We start from the raw sequence: 21,095 nt of genomic DNA, 5'->3' as shown, positions 1-21,095 counted from the left end.
TGTGAGAGAGATACTTAAACACTTCAAATCTACAACATGGTGACTCATTATATAACATAGTCTGCCTCTCTGCCCTCGTGTCATATTGACTCTCCAGGGGACAGACAGACTGTCAAAAATTAAGGTCACAAATTGTCTTGAAGTATTGCCTTGCTGTGAACTTAATGTACATTGTTAAGCCTTGTTTGATAGCACTGCTGTCTGCATGACCTATTGTTACCAATTCCTTAAAATGTAGATAGAGTAGGCTTTAGCCCTTTCTAGAGAAGTATGTTTTTCTGAACTCAAGATATTGGCTGTTTGGTGTATCATTCAGCCTCCTATGGAGTGCTTGCATTTTGATGCATGGGGGCTGTTTTACATCTGAAAACACCTCATATTCTTTATCTCATAGATACATTGTTTACAGAACACATTTGTTTTTATGGGCTGGTTTGATAGTGCAGCTGTCCCCAGACAATTATGTGATCACCACTAGAGAGGGGCTTTGGCTCTGCCCAACATGTTGGGAGCCAGGAGTACATGTTTTTATTGGGCAAAAGTTGTGTGTACTTTCACAAAAAAAGTGTGTGCCTGACAGAGCTGTAATCATTTTGTTTATTTTTCCAGCTGCTCATCTTGAACTTTCAGAAGCACACACACGACACTGGAGTATTATTTATGTGTCTTAAATAACTAGATAAAGTATGTAGTTTTTCACTGGCTGCAGCACAGATTTTGGAGGAGGGCAGTCAATAACCTACATGGAGTTTTAGGTCTGGCTTGATAGTGCAACTGTCACCTGACCTTCTAACCTATATCAATTTTAGTCAAATGTTCTTTCCTTCCACACAAATACATATCTATTCCCATGCAAATTACTTGTAATTCTTCACTTTTCCATACATTTCTTTAAGTCCAGACCTATTGGCGTTGCCCGTACTTGTTTAACTTGTTTCATTCACTAAAGCAAAGTTATTTTTGTTTTGTTCATCTTTATTAGTATTTAAACATTTCAACATTTTTTCACAGTATTGATTGTCCCAATATCAGAACATATACACCCATGCGAAAATCAACAGTATTTGGGAATCATTCACACGTAGTTCCTTTTTAGTTGCTGCCTACTCTCTAGTCAACTCATATACCCGAACCTCTAGCAGCCATCTTACTGGGGTAGACTGGGCGCAAATATGAGTGAGTGTACCATTTTGGGCTAAGTCAGTTTGGACGCAGATTTTTGGCTATGTGGTTTCTCAACCAGATACAAGTTTCCCAACTGTAGGAGACTCTGGGTTAGCGCCAAGGATAGGAGCATTTCAGGGAGAAATGATCAATGACTAATAAATTATCGTAAACATATATACCGATCAAAAAGACTCTGGGAGCTAGACCTCAGATGGCTTAGTACCTAGGGACGAAGAGAGAAAGGAGCCGGCAAACCTCTGCATCTGTAGCATGCCGGGCAAGCTCAGGTGTCCATGTTTCAGGTCTAAGGGTTTTGAGTGATGATGCATCCAATACAATAATCTCTGGTCTGTCAGGGGACCATTGTGCAGGTAACATACCCGTACATGAGGTTAAGTGAGTTAGCCTCATTGATAATTAGTCCTGGTCATGTGGGGTACCTTCCCTGACTCTGCCTGACCTCGCACCCCGCCCTCCTCTCTCTACTTCATCGTCCTCTGATTCATTCTGGTCAGTACCCGTGTCCCCGTCTGGTTGTTACCAGCTCCCCAGTCCTGCTGTAGGACGTCTCCAGATTCCCCTAGACATCCTCCCGGCAGAGTATACTTTCTCCATCCCTAGCCCATGTGTTGACGTCTCTTGCCCATGCTTCCACCACCGGTCCTGTCCACGACTAGCTAATGCAAGGGCCACATATAAAAATCTAGTGCCTTCCGTCTGAGCTTTGGGTTGAGAAAAGCTCCCTAAGACTGAAGCAGGGCTTTAATGTTTGATTAAGACTCAAAATGGAAGTGAGAACAGTTGCCTTACCAGTGCTTGTTACTCAAATCCTCCTGCTGCGGTCTGAGCATATTGTCCATTATAGTCAGTCAGATGAGTAATGTGAAGTGTGAAAAGGTAATTCGAGAGAGAATCCAAGTAATATGCAGCCTTTCATTTTAAGAGGAACGCCTTTAAGGACCATTATCACAAATGGAAGTCTTCTTTAAGGGCTGTTGCTATTTGTGCCATAATGCAATTCATGATCAAGTTCTGAAAATGCATTGTTGAAATTAGATGTTATCACTTGAATGCTAACATATTTATTCTTTCGATTTCCATTACCTTGCTTTCACAGTCAGAAATTGGGTTTGGAAAAATGGAAACGTATGTAAAGTTGGAAAAGCTTGGCGAGGTGAGTAAATATTATATCGAATATATTTGCGGCATGGCTATCATTAGTGCAGGAAGAGCAGGTGGTCCATTGCACTCCTATTAAAGCTTTATCTTACTGGCCAACCGGGATCCTCAGGATTTCTTTTTGTTTCTTTGCTTGCATTAGGGATCCTGGCACCCCTGCTACACCATTGGATTATCTACATTTAATTTGCTATCAGTCTGGTCCAATCACAATTGTATTTGCTGCTCAAGTGACAGAAGCTAGCACATATATACTCAGCAATGTCAGGATCATGATGTATAGGGAGATTGTGTTAGTGCCGTTTACTATTTTTCCATTTCCATTTCCATTTATGGGGGTAGCTTACAATTAGTTTGTCATTTAATATGGTTGCGAGTGGTGCATAAAATGTAAGGGAAAACGTTACCTGGAATAATGGTCAACTTTTGTCACTTATTCTGATGGCCATCATGTAATGTTGCCCTAAAGCGGCAGCTACATGTAGGGAAGTATATGCCAGTGGGCTCCTCTTGCACAATTAGAACATTAGTCAAAAAGCAAACCATCATGACGTCCCATTGATGTAAAAATCTTGCAGCTATTTCTCTTAAGTCCGGTAGCTTGACACCGGGGCTAAGAGTTGTCTTATAACCTTGCAGCATTGGCTAAGATAAATAAGGTAACCGATAGAAGACCCATACGTTTGTTACCTGGGTGCATAACCAATGGGAAACCCTCTAAATGTATCAGCATTGTTGATAGTTGGTTCTAGTAGATATCTCTGATGTCTTTGTATTTCAGAGGTCTTGTATATTTGTGTGTGTGGCTTTTGTATAGCACAAACCTAGCCAAAAGACAGTGGAGTTCAAAGGCAAACATGCCTTCAACAAGTGATAGGAGCGGTAGCGAGGTTAATTGAGCAGGTGTGTGCTGTTACAGCATGGTGAAGTAGTCCTGTTTCAAGGAGTCTTACTGTACAGAAATATTCAGCACTAGTTCAGTAAGTGCCTACCTCTTATATACATGTTTCTCTTCCAGGAATTGTTATAGGAGCGCTTACAGAATGAACTATTTTGAAACACTGATCTTTTTTTACAGGGAACATATGCAACAGTATTTAAAGGAAGAAGTAAACTGACAGAGAATTTAGTAGCTTTGAAAGAAATACGATTGGAACATGAAGAAGGGGCACCTTGCACAGCCATTAGGGAAGGTGAGTGGACTAAAGCTGTTTCTTTGCTACTTCACTCTATTAATATAAAAATAAATAGTTGTTACACAATTTTTAATTTGAAATGAAAGAGTATTTGATTCCTTTGTGTTAGAAAGCAAAATCTAAAGATGCTCTCAATATTAAGAAACAAAATGTTGAAGCAGCCAGAAACATTACATTTTATAACACAATTCTAACCCCAACAGCCGCTGTATGATAAAGTGGGGAGAATTGTGAAGGTTCTGAAAGAAACGTTGTTTCCCCGGGTGGCAACACCTACATTATTTACTCACTCTGCATGTCCTGATATCTTGCTCAGTGAGTCACAATAAGTGTAAAATGAGTCAAAGGCTCACACCACATTGAAAACCACCTACTATGCACTAGTCAATTGTGAGATCTCAAAGTAGCCACACCCAGCCATCATGCGCTAACACTCCATCCATGCTTTGAGTATTAATTTCATTTTACTGTCTCACAGCAGGTCAAGACAGCAAAAATGGGACTACAGCACCCCCAACGCCTCACCTACAAAACATACCCCTCACACCAACATACATCATCCTGTGCCCACCGAAAATGCTCACTGTCCTTAGAATGGGATAAAGATTGCAATGAATACTATTAACCACGTACGTCCAAGTACTCAGCTGCAATATGCAGGTCCAGAGAGTGTTGCCATTATTTAACCAAGTGCCATTGTATCCAAATCAAGCAAGAAAGTGACTGAAAAACACCACCATGAGCCTAGATCCGGAAACCCTCATAACAGACTTTAAAGTAGACCAAAGACAAATTGCACCAAGACACTAACAGTGCAGAAGCTTGTCAGCTTTCATTGCAGTCAAAATCCATCTTAAAAAAGGTTTTTGAAAGTCAAGGTGGCCACTGTCTTGATGATGCAGGCTTCTCAGAAGAACTTACAAACAGCGTGTAAATCAGTGACAGCATCATGGTTCTGACCAACAAGTATCTCCATGGCTTTTGAGGAAACATTCCATCACCTTAAAAAGGCAAAACTGCATATTCTTAAAACCAATAAACATACTCAAATCGTAAGCACTGAAAAACACTCCCATCACCTAAGAACGTCACCTGTTGCTTTCTGTCCACAACATCACTGAATACCAAATCTCAACCACAAGCCTGTCAGTTATCCCCTTCAATACCTTCCCAGCCACCCAAAGTTTCATTCCATTATCCTGTTTTAAATTCCTCCCAATTCCGTCCCAGATGCATTATTTTCTTCTGGCCACATCACACCTCGACACCCACAACCTACCTTCTTTGATACCAGCCAGTGTTACACCTCGTAACACTTTTGCTAATATTGACCTTATCAATAGTGTTCTTTGCTACAGCTTAGGCCTTCACAACATTCTCTCTTATCTGTCTTGTTTTAAATTCCACATAGTTGAGTGTATGGAGGTATGGTTTAGGGATAACTCCATCCTCTCTGTCTTGATGACCTACTTCTGCCTTGCCTTAAAATAAGCTTGAGGACAGAGAGGTTAGCCCAAACTGCTCCATCATTCCACTGTTGTTTACTAAAGGTCACAACCCAATCTCAGTCGCGGCTCCTCAAGGGAGTGCTGTGGGGTGGGGCGGGGAGGGGCGGGGAGGGGCATGGTACGGTTAGTAAACTCCTGCATACGGCCGAACAGAGTTAAGTACATAAATAAATAAATAAAACAAATTACATTGCGCACGCTGCACCACCGATTGCGTTGCAGCGCGCGGAATGTAATTTGTTTTATTTATTTATTTATGTACTTTTTTAAGAGAGTTTTATATAGTGCAAACATGACCCGAATCGGGTATCAGATCGCTTTACATAGCATCAGTTGTTGCATTACATAAGAACACATTCATTTTTGTTAGGCACGGGGAGATTACGTGATTTGCCCACGTAAGGATGTTCAGCGTCATTGCCAAGACTCAAACTCATTTCAACTTAAACTTAACTCGGTTCGGCCGTATGCCGGAGTTTACTACCACCTACACTGCCCCGCCCCACCTCCCGCAGCACTCCCTTGAGGAGACGCTACTGCCCAATCTTTGTGGAGTAATCATTTAAACTGATGTTCTATATGCATTCAAAGCAAATAACATCCCTGATCATGGAAGAATGTAATTTGTGGGTTAATAGGCTCGATTCAATACGCATGATGACCTCCTTAGGAACACACAGGCATTCAGCTTCCAACAAGGGGTGTGTGACCCAACACATAGGTCTGATCGCTGTTGGTCTTTCTTTCACCCACAACCTCAAAACAATTAATCGCAAATACTTTCAAACCACTTTCATCTCCATTACCCAGACCAATCTAATACACAGACCCACTTCTCATAACAGCAATGACACCCAAGTGCTTATTAGGCACATCAGAAACTTGTGTGCAGAGAACCATGAGCTAGAATATTTTGATCTCTATCTTAGCTCCAGCCCAATCCAAAGTCCCCAAGGTGGGTATTTATCTAACCAAAATGTGGTTCAGTTGAGAATAAGCAGAGCAAAACATTTATGAACTGCAGAATGGAAAGGAAATTATATACGTTACAAGCTGCAGACGGCAAAATAAAAACTGCAACCTACACAGGAAAGAATACAACAAAACTAACTAAAAAGGCCTCTTATGCCGAACATATCCTCCAAATATCCAATCATATTAAGGAAATCTTTGACATCTGTTACGAACAGTTGAATCCACCTGCAGCGCAGGTGGAACTCCACAACTCTGTAAAAATTTCAATTTCTTTTAATCAAAAGTTGCCAAAATCTTTGATTTGTCTTCAGTTGACAGGATCTCTCTCCCTGCATTCCTTTCAGTCACTAATGCTGCAGTCTGCTTTCACCTCAGTTGCTCCTTTGGAGCCTGATGAGTGGATGAACTTGGCCAACAAGGTAAATGCATCCAGTAGACCAACAAAGCATTGCTTAGGCAAATCCTTCAAACAACTTATTCGCGCCATCTTGTTGGATGCAGTAAATGTGATAAACTTCTCCCTTTGGTCATTGGGTCCTGGTGCACGGAAACACACCATCATCACACCGCTGCTTAAAAGAAAATCTGCAAATATGAAGATTTTAGCAAGTCGCCAGCCTATCTCCATACTGCCCATCCACAATAAGACCATGAAAAAGAGATGTTGAGACAATGGCAACAATACTCAGAGCTGAGCTCAGTTGTCTACTGCATGAACATCTGTCTGGCGTCAAACGGTGCGGAAGATTGATTAAGCTCTAGCCTGTACCATGTAGGAGCTCTTCATTCCTTGGCAGAGGAAAAAAGAGCCTTAAAACTCCTTGGTCTGTCAACAGCTTTTGGTTATTCCAATTCCAAAATCCTTCTGGAAAGACTGGATGAATGGGCTGGCACAGCTGGGCATGCTCTCTCTTCTATCCATTTGTTTCTGATCAAGCGCAGCCAAAAAACATTGTTATCAAACCCATCCACATGCCTTGTGTACTCGGACATGTTGCAAGGATAATCCCTCTCGTGTCTTCAGTTCAATATCTACATACAACCCTTAGCCCAAGTACTAGATCAGTACCACATGAACCTTCCAATATAACCAGATGACAAGCAGAACCACCTCTAGCTATATAACAAACATGCAATTTAACTAATATTACCTCTCCGATTGCAATGTACTCTACTGAATGAAAGAGAGGGTTCTCTACATAAAAGAGTCAAAATTGAGATTCTTGTCAGGGGAGACACCAAGTCTGACACTCTTGAACATGCTTTGGAAACCATCCTCCAGCATCCATGAAAGAAACTTGTGGATTTCTTTGATTGTGAATTTCCATTTATTTTCTCTTAGGTCAGTGGTGTATTTAAGGATGTTAATCTCTGCCTGCTCTTAATGCAGAAAATTCCATGAAATCTTCCAACCAATCACATAGCGAAGCTGACCGGAGCCTCCGTCATGTCATACTGTTATTCAAAAGAAAGTTGGTGCCAGCCTAAAGACGGCAGAATTAGACAGACATACTTTATTTAGATCCTGGCTAGTGGCCCAACAGGTCAGCAGAGACCACACCCTATGTTCCTCTGGTGGAGAACAGCCTGACAAATTTAGAGACCCCAACTGTCTACCAGGGATCTTCTAAAGCTGTAAGTACAACCACCACTGAAGCCGCTCTCCCGAAGGCACTGATCCTTTGCACAGCATGAGAATTGAGCAAAATAATTTTGTCAACCACTGTGAATAGTATGGTGTTAAAATCCCATTGACCTGGCGGCCAATGGCAGAGGGTTCATCAGGTCAAATGTTTCTGATGGCGATTCCATCTAAAACTTTACTGTCAGAAACCCTGCATTCTCCCACCTTCAAATGGAAATTGAATGAGGAAATTGAGAGTTCAGCAGAATCGTGCTTCCTCCATTTCATGGCATTCCAAAAAACACTAGTTGGCCCTCATAACATGCTTAAGCTTTCACAATGGAACCGCATCAACCAGAACCCCTTCATAGGCTCACAGTTGAAATCAGGTTAAAATGCAAGTTCCTTTTCCCTACCCACAAAGCATACTCAAGCAAAGGTCCCCAATACCTCCTGAAACTGTCACCGTACTACATATCTGCCAAGAACCTTAGCAAACAGAACTGCCCACCTGATCAACCAAGAGACTGGCACATGGCATCCTGTCCCTGAGCTTTCAAGGGCCTAATTGGAGGTACTGTATCACAGCCGTAACCCGCGATCTTAACCTAGTAGGTTCACAAAACGTACACATTTATACATGGCTTTCACATGAATTCCATGCAGGATCGGCAGTCCCAAGTGAAAAATATTGTTACTAATCTATCAGATGGGAATCAAACTCCTCCTCCTTATTTACATTTGTTTTCAGCACTACGAAGTAATACAATGAATATAAATTCATAAATACTAAATAAAAACATTTTACTTATCTCCGAATCGCGTTTAAGAAATTGTTAGCATATCAATATGAAGATTGATATGCTGACCCAATTTCCAAATCATCTAAAAGCACCATTTTGCGGGTATGGAACGTCAAAGCACTAGGGTAGGATGAACAACGTGGAGTGACAAAGAGGAACCAAGAGGGTATGAGCGAAACATGTGGCAGGTCTTTATTAGCAGGCCAGAAGTTTGAATGGAGGAGTCTGTAAGAGTCACGTATCAGATCAAGTGGAGAAGTGTGGCTCACTGGTTAGAGGAGGCAGACCTGGAAGCAGAGGTCAGCCCGGGACCAGGGTTCAATTCCCGGCTCGGCGGGGTCTTGAGTCCTAAAATGTCCATGGACTCGACAATTCCCCCTCCGGTGCCTACTCGATTCACGGGTTCACACTCTGCGACTCTGGGCAATAGCTTGCTTAATCTCCACAAAGGCCCCTCGCGGCGGGATGCCTGGCTTTCACCTTGCGGATACCCTGCCTGGGTTATCTCATAGGGGAATACCAGGACGGGTTCCCTAAGCAAGCGCTTAGAGACCGGTTGGTGATTTGAGCTATATAAATTCCTGTACATTTACATTTACATTTACATCATGACCAAGTACATTTGTTTGATTAAAGAGAATGAGTGAAGGGTTTCATACAGTGTGTTACTATAACATTAGCCACCTTTTTCTTAAAACGCCAGATTTCTGAAAGGATGTTGGGTGTTTGAGAAGATGGGGGTTTCTAGACTATTATGTCTAAATGTAGTGTGATATTGTCCGCTTCTGAAAATGAGTTGATTCCAAGTGATGGGCTCTTCTACACGGGATCCTCTTTAGTCTATCAGAGCTTTATGCAATGAGTAGGCTTTTAGAACCCTTAAGTTGGCTATCTGAGCGCATATCATTTAACCTTGTTGACTACATACCTGGGGGTGTTCCATACCTTTTGGAAAACACTGCATTTCTTCAAATGACCTCTGGTTTGCTGGGAATTTGGCATAGCCCTGGTTACCACTACATGATTGGTTTTAGGATTTAATATAAAGATGCTTTCTGATGGCGGAGCTGAAAAAAAGTCTCCCTTTGCTGCAATTCTTAGAGGTTTCTTTATGAAATCCCCCATCTGCCCATCACCATTGTTTTCTTAAAGCCTCGAGACATCTTTGAGTGACAGAGTAAAACTTCGAGGAGGTGCATATTTCTGCAAGCTCATTTTTAAAGTCGCTCTTAACAGTACAGACAGGCAGCTTCTCTTACCCCTTCTCCACTCTTCACATCACTAAGCAGCTACGTGTATCTCCCTCTTCCAAAGCAAACCGGTGTGTCCTCTCGTGAACAGATTCATTAACGTTTCACTCTATCTACTACTTGATTTATAGCTGTTCTACTGAATGACTCAAACTTGGCGGCCTTCCCTGCGCTGTGCGGCTCCAGTGGTTACTATGCCCTCAAGCACAACATGTGGCTGTCAGTTCTTTGTGCACCTGCTGCCTACTGGCCCTCTTCCGACATTGGCCCAGCAGAGGAATAAGCAGCTTCTGTCACTGTTAACCGCCCCTCCTGCTGCCCTCCAATCGTTGTTTCTAGGATCCAGGCTCTAGTGGTACCTGGGTTCTGTATATCAATCGACTTCTGGAACAAGATTCCCATCGAGGTTCAAAGATCTGATGTTTGAGATGAAATGTCAAATTCCTTACATAACTCCAAAGCAGTGTGGCCATCTTGCATCCCCGCAAGGCCTCACCCAGGATAACTTTCGGACACTGCTAATGTCCAAAAGCTTTTTTGCGTGTTAAGGTCCAAAACATGAACCCACTTTAAAACATTTAAAAAAATTTAATAGAACCATACCTGCTCACTGTTTCATAAGCATCCAAGTTTTATCCAAATTATTACTAGCCCCGCAAGGAGACAAAGTGCTGGTTTATTGTCCAGTCGTAAGCACATTCTTCTAACTGCTTAAGAGATTTTTGATAATTTGGTGGCAAGTGTGGCTAGAATATGTATCCTGCAGAGGAAGGTAGACTGTTATGCTGCATGCAAGTTGTCTATGTGATGCCTCTTTGCACCCAAGATGACGCCATGTGTTGCTGGCTTGCTAAGGTGCTCTCTCTTTGTTTGGCTAATTCTTTTGACAGTTTCATACCTGTGCGTATGTATGCAACAAAGACAAAATCGCTTTGTTTGCATACCAATGCTAAAAAAACAGTAGGTAGTGTATGTTCGTGCGCAAGGCTTGAGTGTTCTGTCCATGGCTTGTGTGCGAGGTTGGACGATGGGGGAGGTCCCCTTACAGTGTTATGTCCATTATGAGTGGCACCGTTTTATTAGAGGCTTTCAGTTTCAGTTTGCATCCCCGTCATACCATCACCATACCGTGCGGTTGCTCTTTTGTTCCGTATTTCTGCTATAGCACTTATCTCGTTTCTATTGATGCTGCACACATTTTAGGCACTGAATTCATTTGCCGTATGTACTCTATGGTCTGGAGCTGAATAGTTCGTCTTGGGGGCCGAGGGGTACGATGTTTGAGGCTGTAAATGGAAGGTTCTTAATGTATGTACAAATTGGGCAGTACTGTGTGGTAATTATTTGGTCACATTAGCCCACAGAGCTCATAGGCCCGCTTTAGAAAGTAGGAATTTCCTATGAATGCATGTAGCTGTAATTGCAAAAAAACTGTAAGAAATGGCTTAAGGCCCCATCACTCATTTTACAGTGATTCCTGTTGGGCCAGTATGTCCCGTTATCAGCTCCAGTGGAATGACGAAGTCTGCTTGTTTACCTCAGGGCCAGTAAGTTTCACCAGAAGCATCTGGCTGCTAAAAGCAATCCAAATCACACGGTGAACTCTTTGGGAGAATGAAAACTAACCCAGTGAATATGACCAGTATTTACCAATTCTTCCAGTAGTCCCTCATTTCTCAGGAGAATCTCAGGGGTCCTCCTATAATTCTGTTTCCCCCCCCAGGATTACTGGCACCCACCATAGTGGCAACTCTGGGACACCGAGTTCCCTTAGCACAATCCAGGAAGCTCATAATAAAACCTTACTGTGTTAAAGGGTACCATATATCAACACTGCTTTAATTAAGGTTAAATCATACCTTGTACATCCCCATGAGAATGATAAATCTGCGTTTTGAATGTTTCCTAAATTTGTGATGTGCCATTTTAATTTCAAACTATCTGTTTAAAGTTACTTTTCTGCTTTGCAGTGTCGTTGCTAAAGGATCTGAAACATGCAAATATTGTTACATTGCATGACATTATTCACACAGAGAAATCGTTGACTCTGGTATTTGAATATTTGGTAAGTACTTAATTTATATATTCATTTAATTGCATTTATGCCAAGTTACGGTTTCTAAGCATGTGATGAATCAAATAAAGCAATTATTATGTAATTTCAATGAAGTCTTTAACCTCCACCTGGTTTAAAAATCTCCTATGCTCCATTTATAATTACAAGCAAACTTGTGATACTCATTCTTATGGAATGCAGCAGCAATTGACCAGTCGATATCCTGCCATATTGTATAGCTTTGTACAGCAGTTACAAGATTCGCAGGTTACGTATGTTATTGTGAGGTTTCCGTTGGTGAGTGTGTTCAATGGAGCAATGTAGGCAGTAGATTAAGGTCCTAACCAAGGAAGAAGGGTTAACAGTTGAATATGGTTGTATCTTTAATCAGTTTAAGGGTATCAGTTTTAAAGAATTTTAAAATGTTATGTGATTAAAAATTGTGTTTTGATTGTGCCCAAATATTCCAAAGAGAAGCAACTTGGTTAAAGAAAATATCACACCCAAATTGCTCTTAATTTAAATACTCAACAGTATATAATATAACAGCATGTTGTATTTGTAAATATCTTCTGGGGTTGAAAGGGATTGCTTGATGTGGGAGTTGAATAGTTCCCAATCCATTATGCACCCGCGTTTCCATCAGAAAATCCTCAATTTGATGCACCTGAGCATTGGGTGTGAGCAGAATTATTTTGCAAACGATGGGACTTTAAAATGATCCTGGAGATTAGTACAGACGTTATAGTTAATTAGGCTGTTGTTTCCGGATGTAAAATGGTCCAAATAAGAGACTTTTATGGTGTTTACAAAGTAAAAATGATCTGGGACTCTGCTGATTAACTTGTTTTATTTAGTGTATGGATTTACATGATTGTCGAAATTTAACTCCAGTATTTCATATGTGGCTACTGGTTCTGTGAGTCCAGTCATGGAATGGTAAAATGCTTGGTAACAGTTGATCAAGTCCCATGATTTCTTTTTTTCCAATACTTTATGATAACTAGGCAATTGGTTATTGTATTTAATAGTTGTTGTGTGTGGTGTAATGCAAAATTAAGCCTCCTTAAAATTGTAGAAAATACATTCTGATACAGATTGTTATAAAACTCCAAATCTACCCCAGCCTCATTTCTCACAATGAATTTGGCCTACGCTTCATATGAGACAAGGCAAGCTTGGCACATATTCTCTCATGGCATAAATTATTCATTAACCCTGAACCAAGGTTATCCCGCAAAATAGTGAAGGATTGCCTTAACTTGAGCAATTCAGCATCTATTCCATTGTTGGCATACGTGAAGAACTCTCTTAAAGGTCTTTGGTTAAGAAAATGTTTTGATGCCCCATTAAACACGAACATATGTGATAAAGTAAGATTAAGAAGATGTTTTTTTTGCATATGGGGAGAGAGAGAGAATTATATGTATCTTTAATTATAGTCACCATCTCTCGATATGTCTCACTCTCTACAACCTTGGATAGTGAGCCCTATCTTATCTGGATAGAGAACCCGGAGTTAAGATTTTACCTTACCTTTTAAGATTATGTACAATTCATTACCTAGTGGATCTTCCTCAAACAGGGTATTGGTTAAATTCACTCCTGTGTTGCCTATGTGATGGCATTTCGACTCAATCTGCCTCAACTTTATGCTTTTTTGCACACTGTTTCACACTTTTAGAGCCCATTTTTCACTAGCTTTTTATGTGCAAGGAATTTTAGATCTCATAAGGAAGGGCTGCAATATATTCAGCTCCTAGACTCCCCTGTTTCATGCCTTGCGGTTTTAAATTTTATTGTTTCTGGTTTAAAATTAAGGAAGATTTACGCTAATTTACCATGACGGAGTCTTACTTTTTATACAAATAAGTTTTAGTACAATAATTAAATTTCCTTTTTAAACATATACAAATAGATGTGCTACAATAGAGGTTTTTGGATAACGTTACTGTGTTTCTCTGTTATTTGTGGGATTTTTGGGTGACTTACGTTTTGTATTGACTTTTTAAGCTTTCACTTTTAATTGTGTATTGATGATTAATTTTTGTATGATGTACGTATATTTTGTGTGCGCTTTAATGGTCATTATTTGATCGAATAAAGAATTTTTGAACGATTAAATAGAGGTTGGAACCTTGACATTTCCTCCATTGCATTTATACACGGGTTGAATCTTTTAAATTTAAACTAATTTTTGCTGTCCACTTTAATTTCGTTACTTTTCTTCTCAATTTTACTTTAAGTTGTTTAGATCCTAATTCGTGGTGTTATGGCCCTTTGTCATACTCCCATTCATAGTTCAATATCCCTAATAAGGCAATCGGTTAGTGAATGTTTCCAAGATAGCTTTTCGGTGGTCTTAAGCATGGAGTGGAACTCTCAGTGCTTGATGACGTTACACAGGAGGTGGAGGCTGTGGCAGTGGAGTACTTGTCCTGTTGGATCTTTCAGTTGCCTTAGATACAATTAAGTACACCTCGTCCTGCATAGGCTGTCCCAGTTTGGGGTTTCAGAAAAGCTAGTCAAATAGTTTTAGTCCTTCCTTACTGGCCCTTATATTTTTCTCTGTCCACCCACACCGCTTCGATTTGCAAAGATCAGCTGAGGTGTACATGAAAGTGTAATCAAATTCAGTATGTACGAAATGAAACATGGCTGATCTTCAAAATGTTCAGAACTCATCACGATCCGGCAGGAGGGTCAGAGTTGAGAAAGTTAGCTCTTTGCCTTAATATCATCAGGTTGTAGGTATCGACCCACTTATTAAAAGTGAATCTCAAAAAATCTGAGCAGCTCTTGAAAAATACAGTCACAATTATGGAACTAGACCCTCTAAATGGTGTTTACGGGCCTGTGTACTACCTCCGGGAAAGAGGTAGGAAATTTGGTTGTTTAATGGAAAATTGTATCTTCAAAAATAGATTGTTACTGTGTTTCCTTCTTAAAATGCTACCTTATTGTTTTATCTTTTTTTAACTCCACATATCCATGTTAGCTTAGTAAATGCCGTAGCCCTCTCTTGACTAGACCATGGAAACAGCATCTATCTTGTTCTTCATGACAGCCCCGTTGTTAGAAGACTTGCATACATTTGATTGTGTATTATCTAGTTTGAATGCCTTATAATGGTTTTCCATATTTAAGGGAATTCTGTTCAAATCCATTGTGGTAATACTAGGAAAATGTGACCTTTTTATTACACCAGTGTAACTTCTGGATTTTTGCATTACACTTATGCACGAAATTACCAAAATTACACCACATTGCCTATTTTAAAGTCTGTTTGTTGAAAAAATCTACTGCAGGAGCACAGGTACACAAATCAACAGAACACGAGCAGCTGCTGATCATAGCACTTGTATTTTTTCGCTTTTTAAATGTGAAATGTGTCCTCTTGTTTAGAATGGACAAAAAGACTAATTTCACGCTGAGTTCTAGCATTAAATGCCAGCTATACATTTTATGTAATTTTGCTTAATCTTACTGAAATCTCATGTGATGACACAGAGGAAAATATGCAAATTTCACACACCCCTAGTTAATATGCTTTCTTCGCTCATGCATGTCCCTTCTAGGCATCCAACTGTTAGGGATACAATCCCACATATTCACTTAGATCATCACATTTGAGGTTTCTTTCTATAACTTTGTGAAAGTATGTGAGAATCTGAGGTACAACCTTTTCTTTGAGAAGTTTGGATTTCGCTCTGTCAGATTGCACTTCTTCCTTCATTTCTGGACTTCTGGAAAGTGTTAAAACATTGACGCAAAAGGAAAAATATGCGTGATGAATTTGTTTAAGCCATGAAGTGTCAATATTTGACCGCTTTATAAAAAACATAAATAACATCAAAATGGCCAAACAACTAAGCAGATGTCACAGGTCAAATAATTGTTTCTTGAGCCCTGCCAAGAACCAATTACATATTCTCTGACCCTCTGCATAATGACGCCCCCATATGCAAAAGTGATATCCAGGTGCTTAATGCTCTCACTGATGTTTATTAAGCTCTTTTGACAGGAATGAGTACGTTTACCACAGTTCAAATCAATACTACAAAATATTTTAGGAACAGAGATGTTAAATTAGTGGTTCTGGGCCACTTGCAATGACCTTGAAATAGCATGGTTATAACAGCGGGTTGAGACAGGAAGAACTTCAAGTATGAACCTATTCTTCTATGTAAACACATAGTTAATGTCTGTGGGTCCCTGCTTCAGGACACATACGTTTGGTTGCTACTCTACTCCGTAGTGGAGACAATATGGGCTTATCATGGTATTTTAACTAATACTTTTAAGTGTGGTAACTTATCTTGGCATTCGGGTTTCGGTTTACTTTACTGGGCCATGAGGTCTCTTTTGACTCTTCCACAAGAAAAAACTATTCAGCTAGTCTTACTTTATTCAGCCTTGAAAAGTCGCCTAAGACGAAACATGTGTTGGCTGTCTTCTAATGTACAAAATGCAGGCAATGCTGGATCATTGAACTCTCACCAATAAAAACAGACCTGCTTACCTTAGCAGACCTTCAAAAGACTTTGTGGTGCTCTGGGTGCATTTATATAGTCTTTCAGTCACTGATCAATTACTGTAATAGCAATAATTGCACTGCCTTTGTAATCGCTCTGCACATCAATGGAGTATTTATCAAGGAAAGTCTCATGCTTTCAAGTTTGTGACTCGTGAAACAAAGTTAACATTTCTTGTCCAATCCATTATTAATGTAAAAGTAGGCCAAGAGATGTGCTTTATAGATTGTTGAATGTGTTTTATGAATGTATTCATACCCTTCCATTTGAAAGTTGCCAGGTTTCACACACTCTTGATTTTCCATCTAAATGGATCATTCAAAGCCCTGTGGGAATCTGAATTCAGACGCAAAGAGTAGTTTGCACCCGAATCAGGACTCCAAGATGTGTGGAATTCATGCAAGCAAATCAAATGAGTTTTGCACCACAGAACAGGGTGAAACACATAGTATTACTACATTATGTTCAATTCCAAGGTGCAGAACTAATACCTACCACTGAATTAGCTAATTGATGAGTACATCAGCCCCCAGCCTAGACGGTTTTACAGGGGACTTTTATAAGGCTTATAAAGACTTACTAGCACCACAGTTGATCGAGGTATACGCTGAAGCACTTGAGAGGTAGGTGTTGCCCCCCCACTTTACGAGAGGCGGTCATTATTCTTATCCCCAAACCGGTCAAAGACACATCCCTTTGTAGCTCGTATCTGCCCCTTTCACTGTTCAACTTAGATTACAAAATACTGGCTAAGATTATCGTTAATCGTTTCTCCCAATTAATGGAATTCATTATATCCCTGGAGCATTGAGGCTTCGTCCCTCATCGCTCTACCTCTTTGAACCTCAGAACATTATTCGCTGTAATACATAGAATTGACCCAAGCGTCCCGGCTGCCGCTATCCTCTTGGATGCGGAAAAGGTCTTCGATTTCCTAGAATGCAGTTCTCTATTTCGATCATGCACCACATGGACCTGCCTATGGGCTTCATAGCCACTACAGCACGGATTATACCAACGATCATTGGCCAGACTTCGATTAAATGGCATGCTTTCCCAGCTCTTTTCACTGTCTTGAGGCACCCGGCAGGGCTGTCCCCTTTCCCCTCTTTTGTTTATTTTTGCCATGGACCCGTTAATTCGCCATTTTCAAGAACGCCATTTACACAGAGACTTACAATTTAACACAGGCCCCTTACTAGTCTCACTATATGCGGATGGCACTATCCTCTATGTCCGAGACCCCCAGACCAATCTAGTGCCACTCATCCAAGAAATACTCAGATTTAGTTGCTTTTTCGGATTGGGTATTAATTGGCATAAATCTGTGATTATTCCATTAACGACGAGCACGGCACACTGGGACTGTGGCTTTCCTCCGGAATGGTGCATGGACTCTGTAAAATATTTGGGCGTTCATATCCACCTAGACACTGCACAAATCCTTAGCCTGAACTATGGACGCTTTAGAAGCCAGTTTAGAGCACTGGCTCCGTCTGCCGTTATCGATAGCCGGCAGGGTCGCAATTCTTAAAATGGTGATTCTACCTAAATTTGTATACCTTTTTAATAATATCCCCGTACCCCTCACCAACAGTTTCTTTTTGACATTACGCACACTACTCATAAGACTGGTATGGGGGGGGACAAGAGAGCATGTGTCCGCCATACCAAAGAGGGGGATATGGGGTTCCAGACCCCCAGTTATACTATTTAGTGGCCCAATGTTGCTATGCATTTGCATAGTTCCACCCCGACGCAAGAATACCATTTCTGCGGCCTGAGGCAGATTTTGTATTGCCTGAAAAACTGGCCACCGTACTGCCCAAAGGCGTGCCTAGAGGCCCGCACAACATACAGACGGTCTCTGCAACAAGCTGGGCATGGCATAAATTACAGAGTCTAGTGGGCGCTACCACATTGTATTCTTCTGCATTACCCCTCTCCAACCCCACTTGGTTTCCAATCACACTGGAAAAACTGGTGTAGTACCCATGTGACAAATTCAACATTACGAAAGTAGGAGATCTCCACCCAACAGGACACATTTTTTCGATCACTGAAGATATTCAATTTCACCCACGCACATTTATGGATTCCTTTGTGTTGGGGTGAGCCGCGCTGCCCACTTACCCAGTAGAGCCAGGCTCCTTCGCCCCACTAATGTTGACCATCGAAAATTAGACCGGCACACATCTCATTTCTAAACTATATAAACTCTGTGCCAGAGCTCGACAGGTCAAAGATGACAAGGTTTGGATCGCGTGGGAACACGATCTGGGCCACACAATAACAGACGAACAATGGGCAAAATGCTGCACGGTTACTAGGGTTGTGTCCTTTAATAGTAGACCCAAGCTGTTACATTTTAAATTTCTACGCCTTATTTATTACACCCCTGCAATGACTGATAGAATAGACCCTAACAGACCCCACGCCTCTCCGAAATGCTCCGCTCCATATGCTGACTTTGATCACCTTACATGGACTTGCCCTAAATTACAACCACATTGGGTGCAGATACACACAACACTAGGTAACATGATTGGTTTAACAGTGGCCCTACTAGGCTATACGGTCAATTTCCCCCTTAACATGAGAAGATTTGCATCCCTTGGGTAATTGCTGGCCAAAAGGGAGAAAGCCTTACTGTTGGGAAGTAAGCATGCCCCACGCTGTAGAGGTGGTTACGTAGCCTGGCATATTGCAACGTGAATAGTGAAATTTATAGCAGCATTAGGCCCAGCTCTTCACTTCCTAAAGACATATGAGGACCGTACAAGGATTATGTGACAACACTGAGACAGGCTTCAGATTTGCAAGTGGAAAACCGCATTGTCCCGTAGGGAGTGGGTTGATGGGGGTATAATCTTCTGTCATGTTAATGCTTCACACTAGTCATCAATCCCTAGACAACACTACACCCTAAGTTTGCTGGAACATATACGAAATCTTGCCGGCCCAGACGATGAACCTCAAAGATATTGTAATTGCTTAATCTATTGAGGCTGAAGAGGGGTAACGTTTCTTTCAATTTGTGCAATGCTGATGCTTGCATATTCCTGACGTTAATTGCTAACACGTGCTGACTCTGCTCAATTTTGTTATTCATATTGCGATGTGACACATTACGGTGTACCATTAAGTATATTTTGTTTATATATGTGAAATTCTTGAAATTAAAGTATTTTTTAAAAAAACATTCGCTAATTGATCAAAACGTATTGAATAACACATGGTTGAGCAATGAAAACTATAAGAAAGGCAAAAGACAATTTGGACCTGGGTCTAGCAAGATTTGCTTCTCACGTGGTAAAAAAGGGATGCTACTAAAAATAGTAAACAACCTTTTACTGGAGATTAATAGAGGAATTTGCAGGTCCCTTACCTTTCTACATAATTTTGTTGCCTATGACACCACCAACTGTGCAGCTGTTTTTGTGCACCAACAAGTTATAGAAATCTAAGACCTTCCAGTTAGGTGGGGATAAAATAGTTTTTCTCTGCTGGAACACGGACAGTAGCAATCCCACCCACAATCATGCAACTGTTCTACATCTTGCCAGTATTAGCTTTCTAGTGCACTATATTGAATTCCTTAATCCACTACACTACAAAGTGGCAAGTTAAGATAATTACAGGTAGCTTTTAAGGAGTTTCTGGAGTTAAATATAGCCTGGAATAAAAGCATAACGTGATATGGTGGGTTTTCGAAAAGACGAAGACAGTTGAGAAAATTCAATGATGTTAGCAGAAAAAAACGTTATATATATATATACACACACACACATACAAAAACAGCAAGATGTAAAATCAAAAATTAAAAAAATGCATTGGAAATGTAAAGCAATTTGAACCAGGGCTAAACATTAGGTTCTTATCCTTTTGTGGAACCAGCAAACAGAATTTAGTATGTACCCCTAGTAGGCTGTATTAAAGCATTGGTATGCACTGACAAAAGATGCATGCACAAGCGACGAAAAAGACAAAGTGATGTGCTACAGTCTAACATATTGCTCAACTTTTTTTAATACAACCAAAATTTGAAGAGCTTCACAATTCCCCTTAATATTTCGATTTGTGTATATTTTGTCTTTGCAAAATAAAATATTTCATAATTGGTTTCTTTATAAGGTATAGCTGTTTCTGTATTTAGGTGTATTGTTTTCGGGTTCAGATTGTATCAGTTGCTTAGGATGGGGTCCCCAGCCACTGGAACCAACCTGAACCCGATTGTCGAGGCCTAATTAGGCTAGAACCTGTCTTGTGTTGCTTGTGTCCGGTTCAGAGATGACCTAGCTTGCAGTTAGGCTGAACTGTTTCTACTGACTGATTTTCACATGTCTAGGTCATAACACAACATCAAATTAATACAATACTATAGCAACACTCACAAACAAAACGGCACCTCACATTTTCAGCACAAATAGGAACTGACACAGTCTTTTAAGTCTCCCCAAAGACATGGCGTCCATGCACAGTATAATGTGATATATATATATATTGTTAGCTTGTAGTGGACCCACCCATTGCTAACCATTGGCTGGCTTTATTGTCCCTCTTATTTGTTTGCATCTTATTTGTCAGCTTCCATGGCCTTCCCTTTCTCTTCTGGTGTTTGGCCCTCCCCTAGAGCATAAACTCATTACTTGTTTTTTCTTTTAGCTTAAGCAGTCTACAAGAATGTATGTGTTTTCTGGCTGTGTCCCTTTTGTGCTTTGTGTTCCTCTTTCTCACCTGCATGTTTCTCCCCTCGCCCTTCCACTCTGTTGCCATCTTGTTTCCTACATGCCCACCCACCT

The 21,095-nt window shown here is 40.7% G+C and overlaps 1 protein-coding gene across 2 annotated transcripts in view; it reads left to right on the top strand.

The window, feature by feature from the left end:
- The window catches only part of CDK17 (cyclin dependent kinase 17), a 574,256-nt gene that overhangs the window by 454,181 nt on the left and 98,980 nt on the right, over window positions 1-21,095 (top strand). For both annotated transcript variants that reach the window (XM_086918156.1, XM_086918151.1), the window contains exons 7-9: window positions 2,285-2,341; window positions 3,425-3,539; window positions 11,673-11,767. In XM_086918156.1, the coding sequence (XP_086774282.1) occupies window positions 2,285-2,341; window positions 3,425-3,539; window positions 11,673-11,767 (267 nt within the window). The remainder of the gene's footprint in view (window positions 1-2,284; window positions 2,342-3,424; window positions 3,540-11,672; window positions 11,768-21,095) is intronic.

Source organism: Lissotriton vulgaris, chromosome 1_1 (genome assembly GCF_964263255.1).
Source record: "Lissotriton vulgaris chromosome 1_1, aLisVul1.2, whole genome shotgun sequence".
In the NCBI taxonomy this organism is placed as follows: Eukaryota; Metazoa; Chordata; class Amphibia; order Caudata; family Salamandridae; genus Lissotriton; species Lissotriton vulgaris.
The sequence above is the reverse complement of the archived record's forward strand: the minus strand, read 5'-3'. Positions and strand labels throughout refer to the sequence as shown.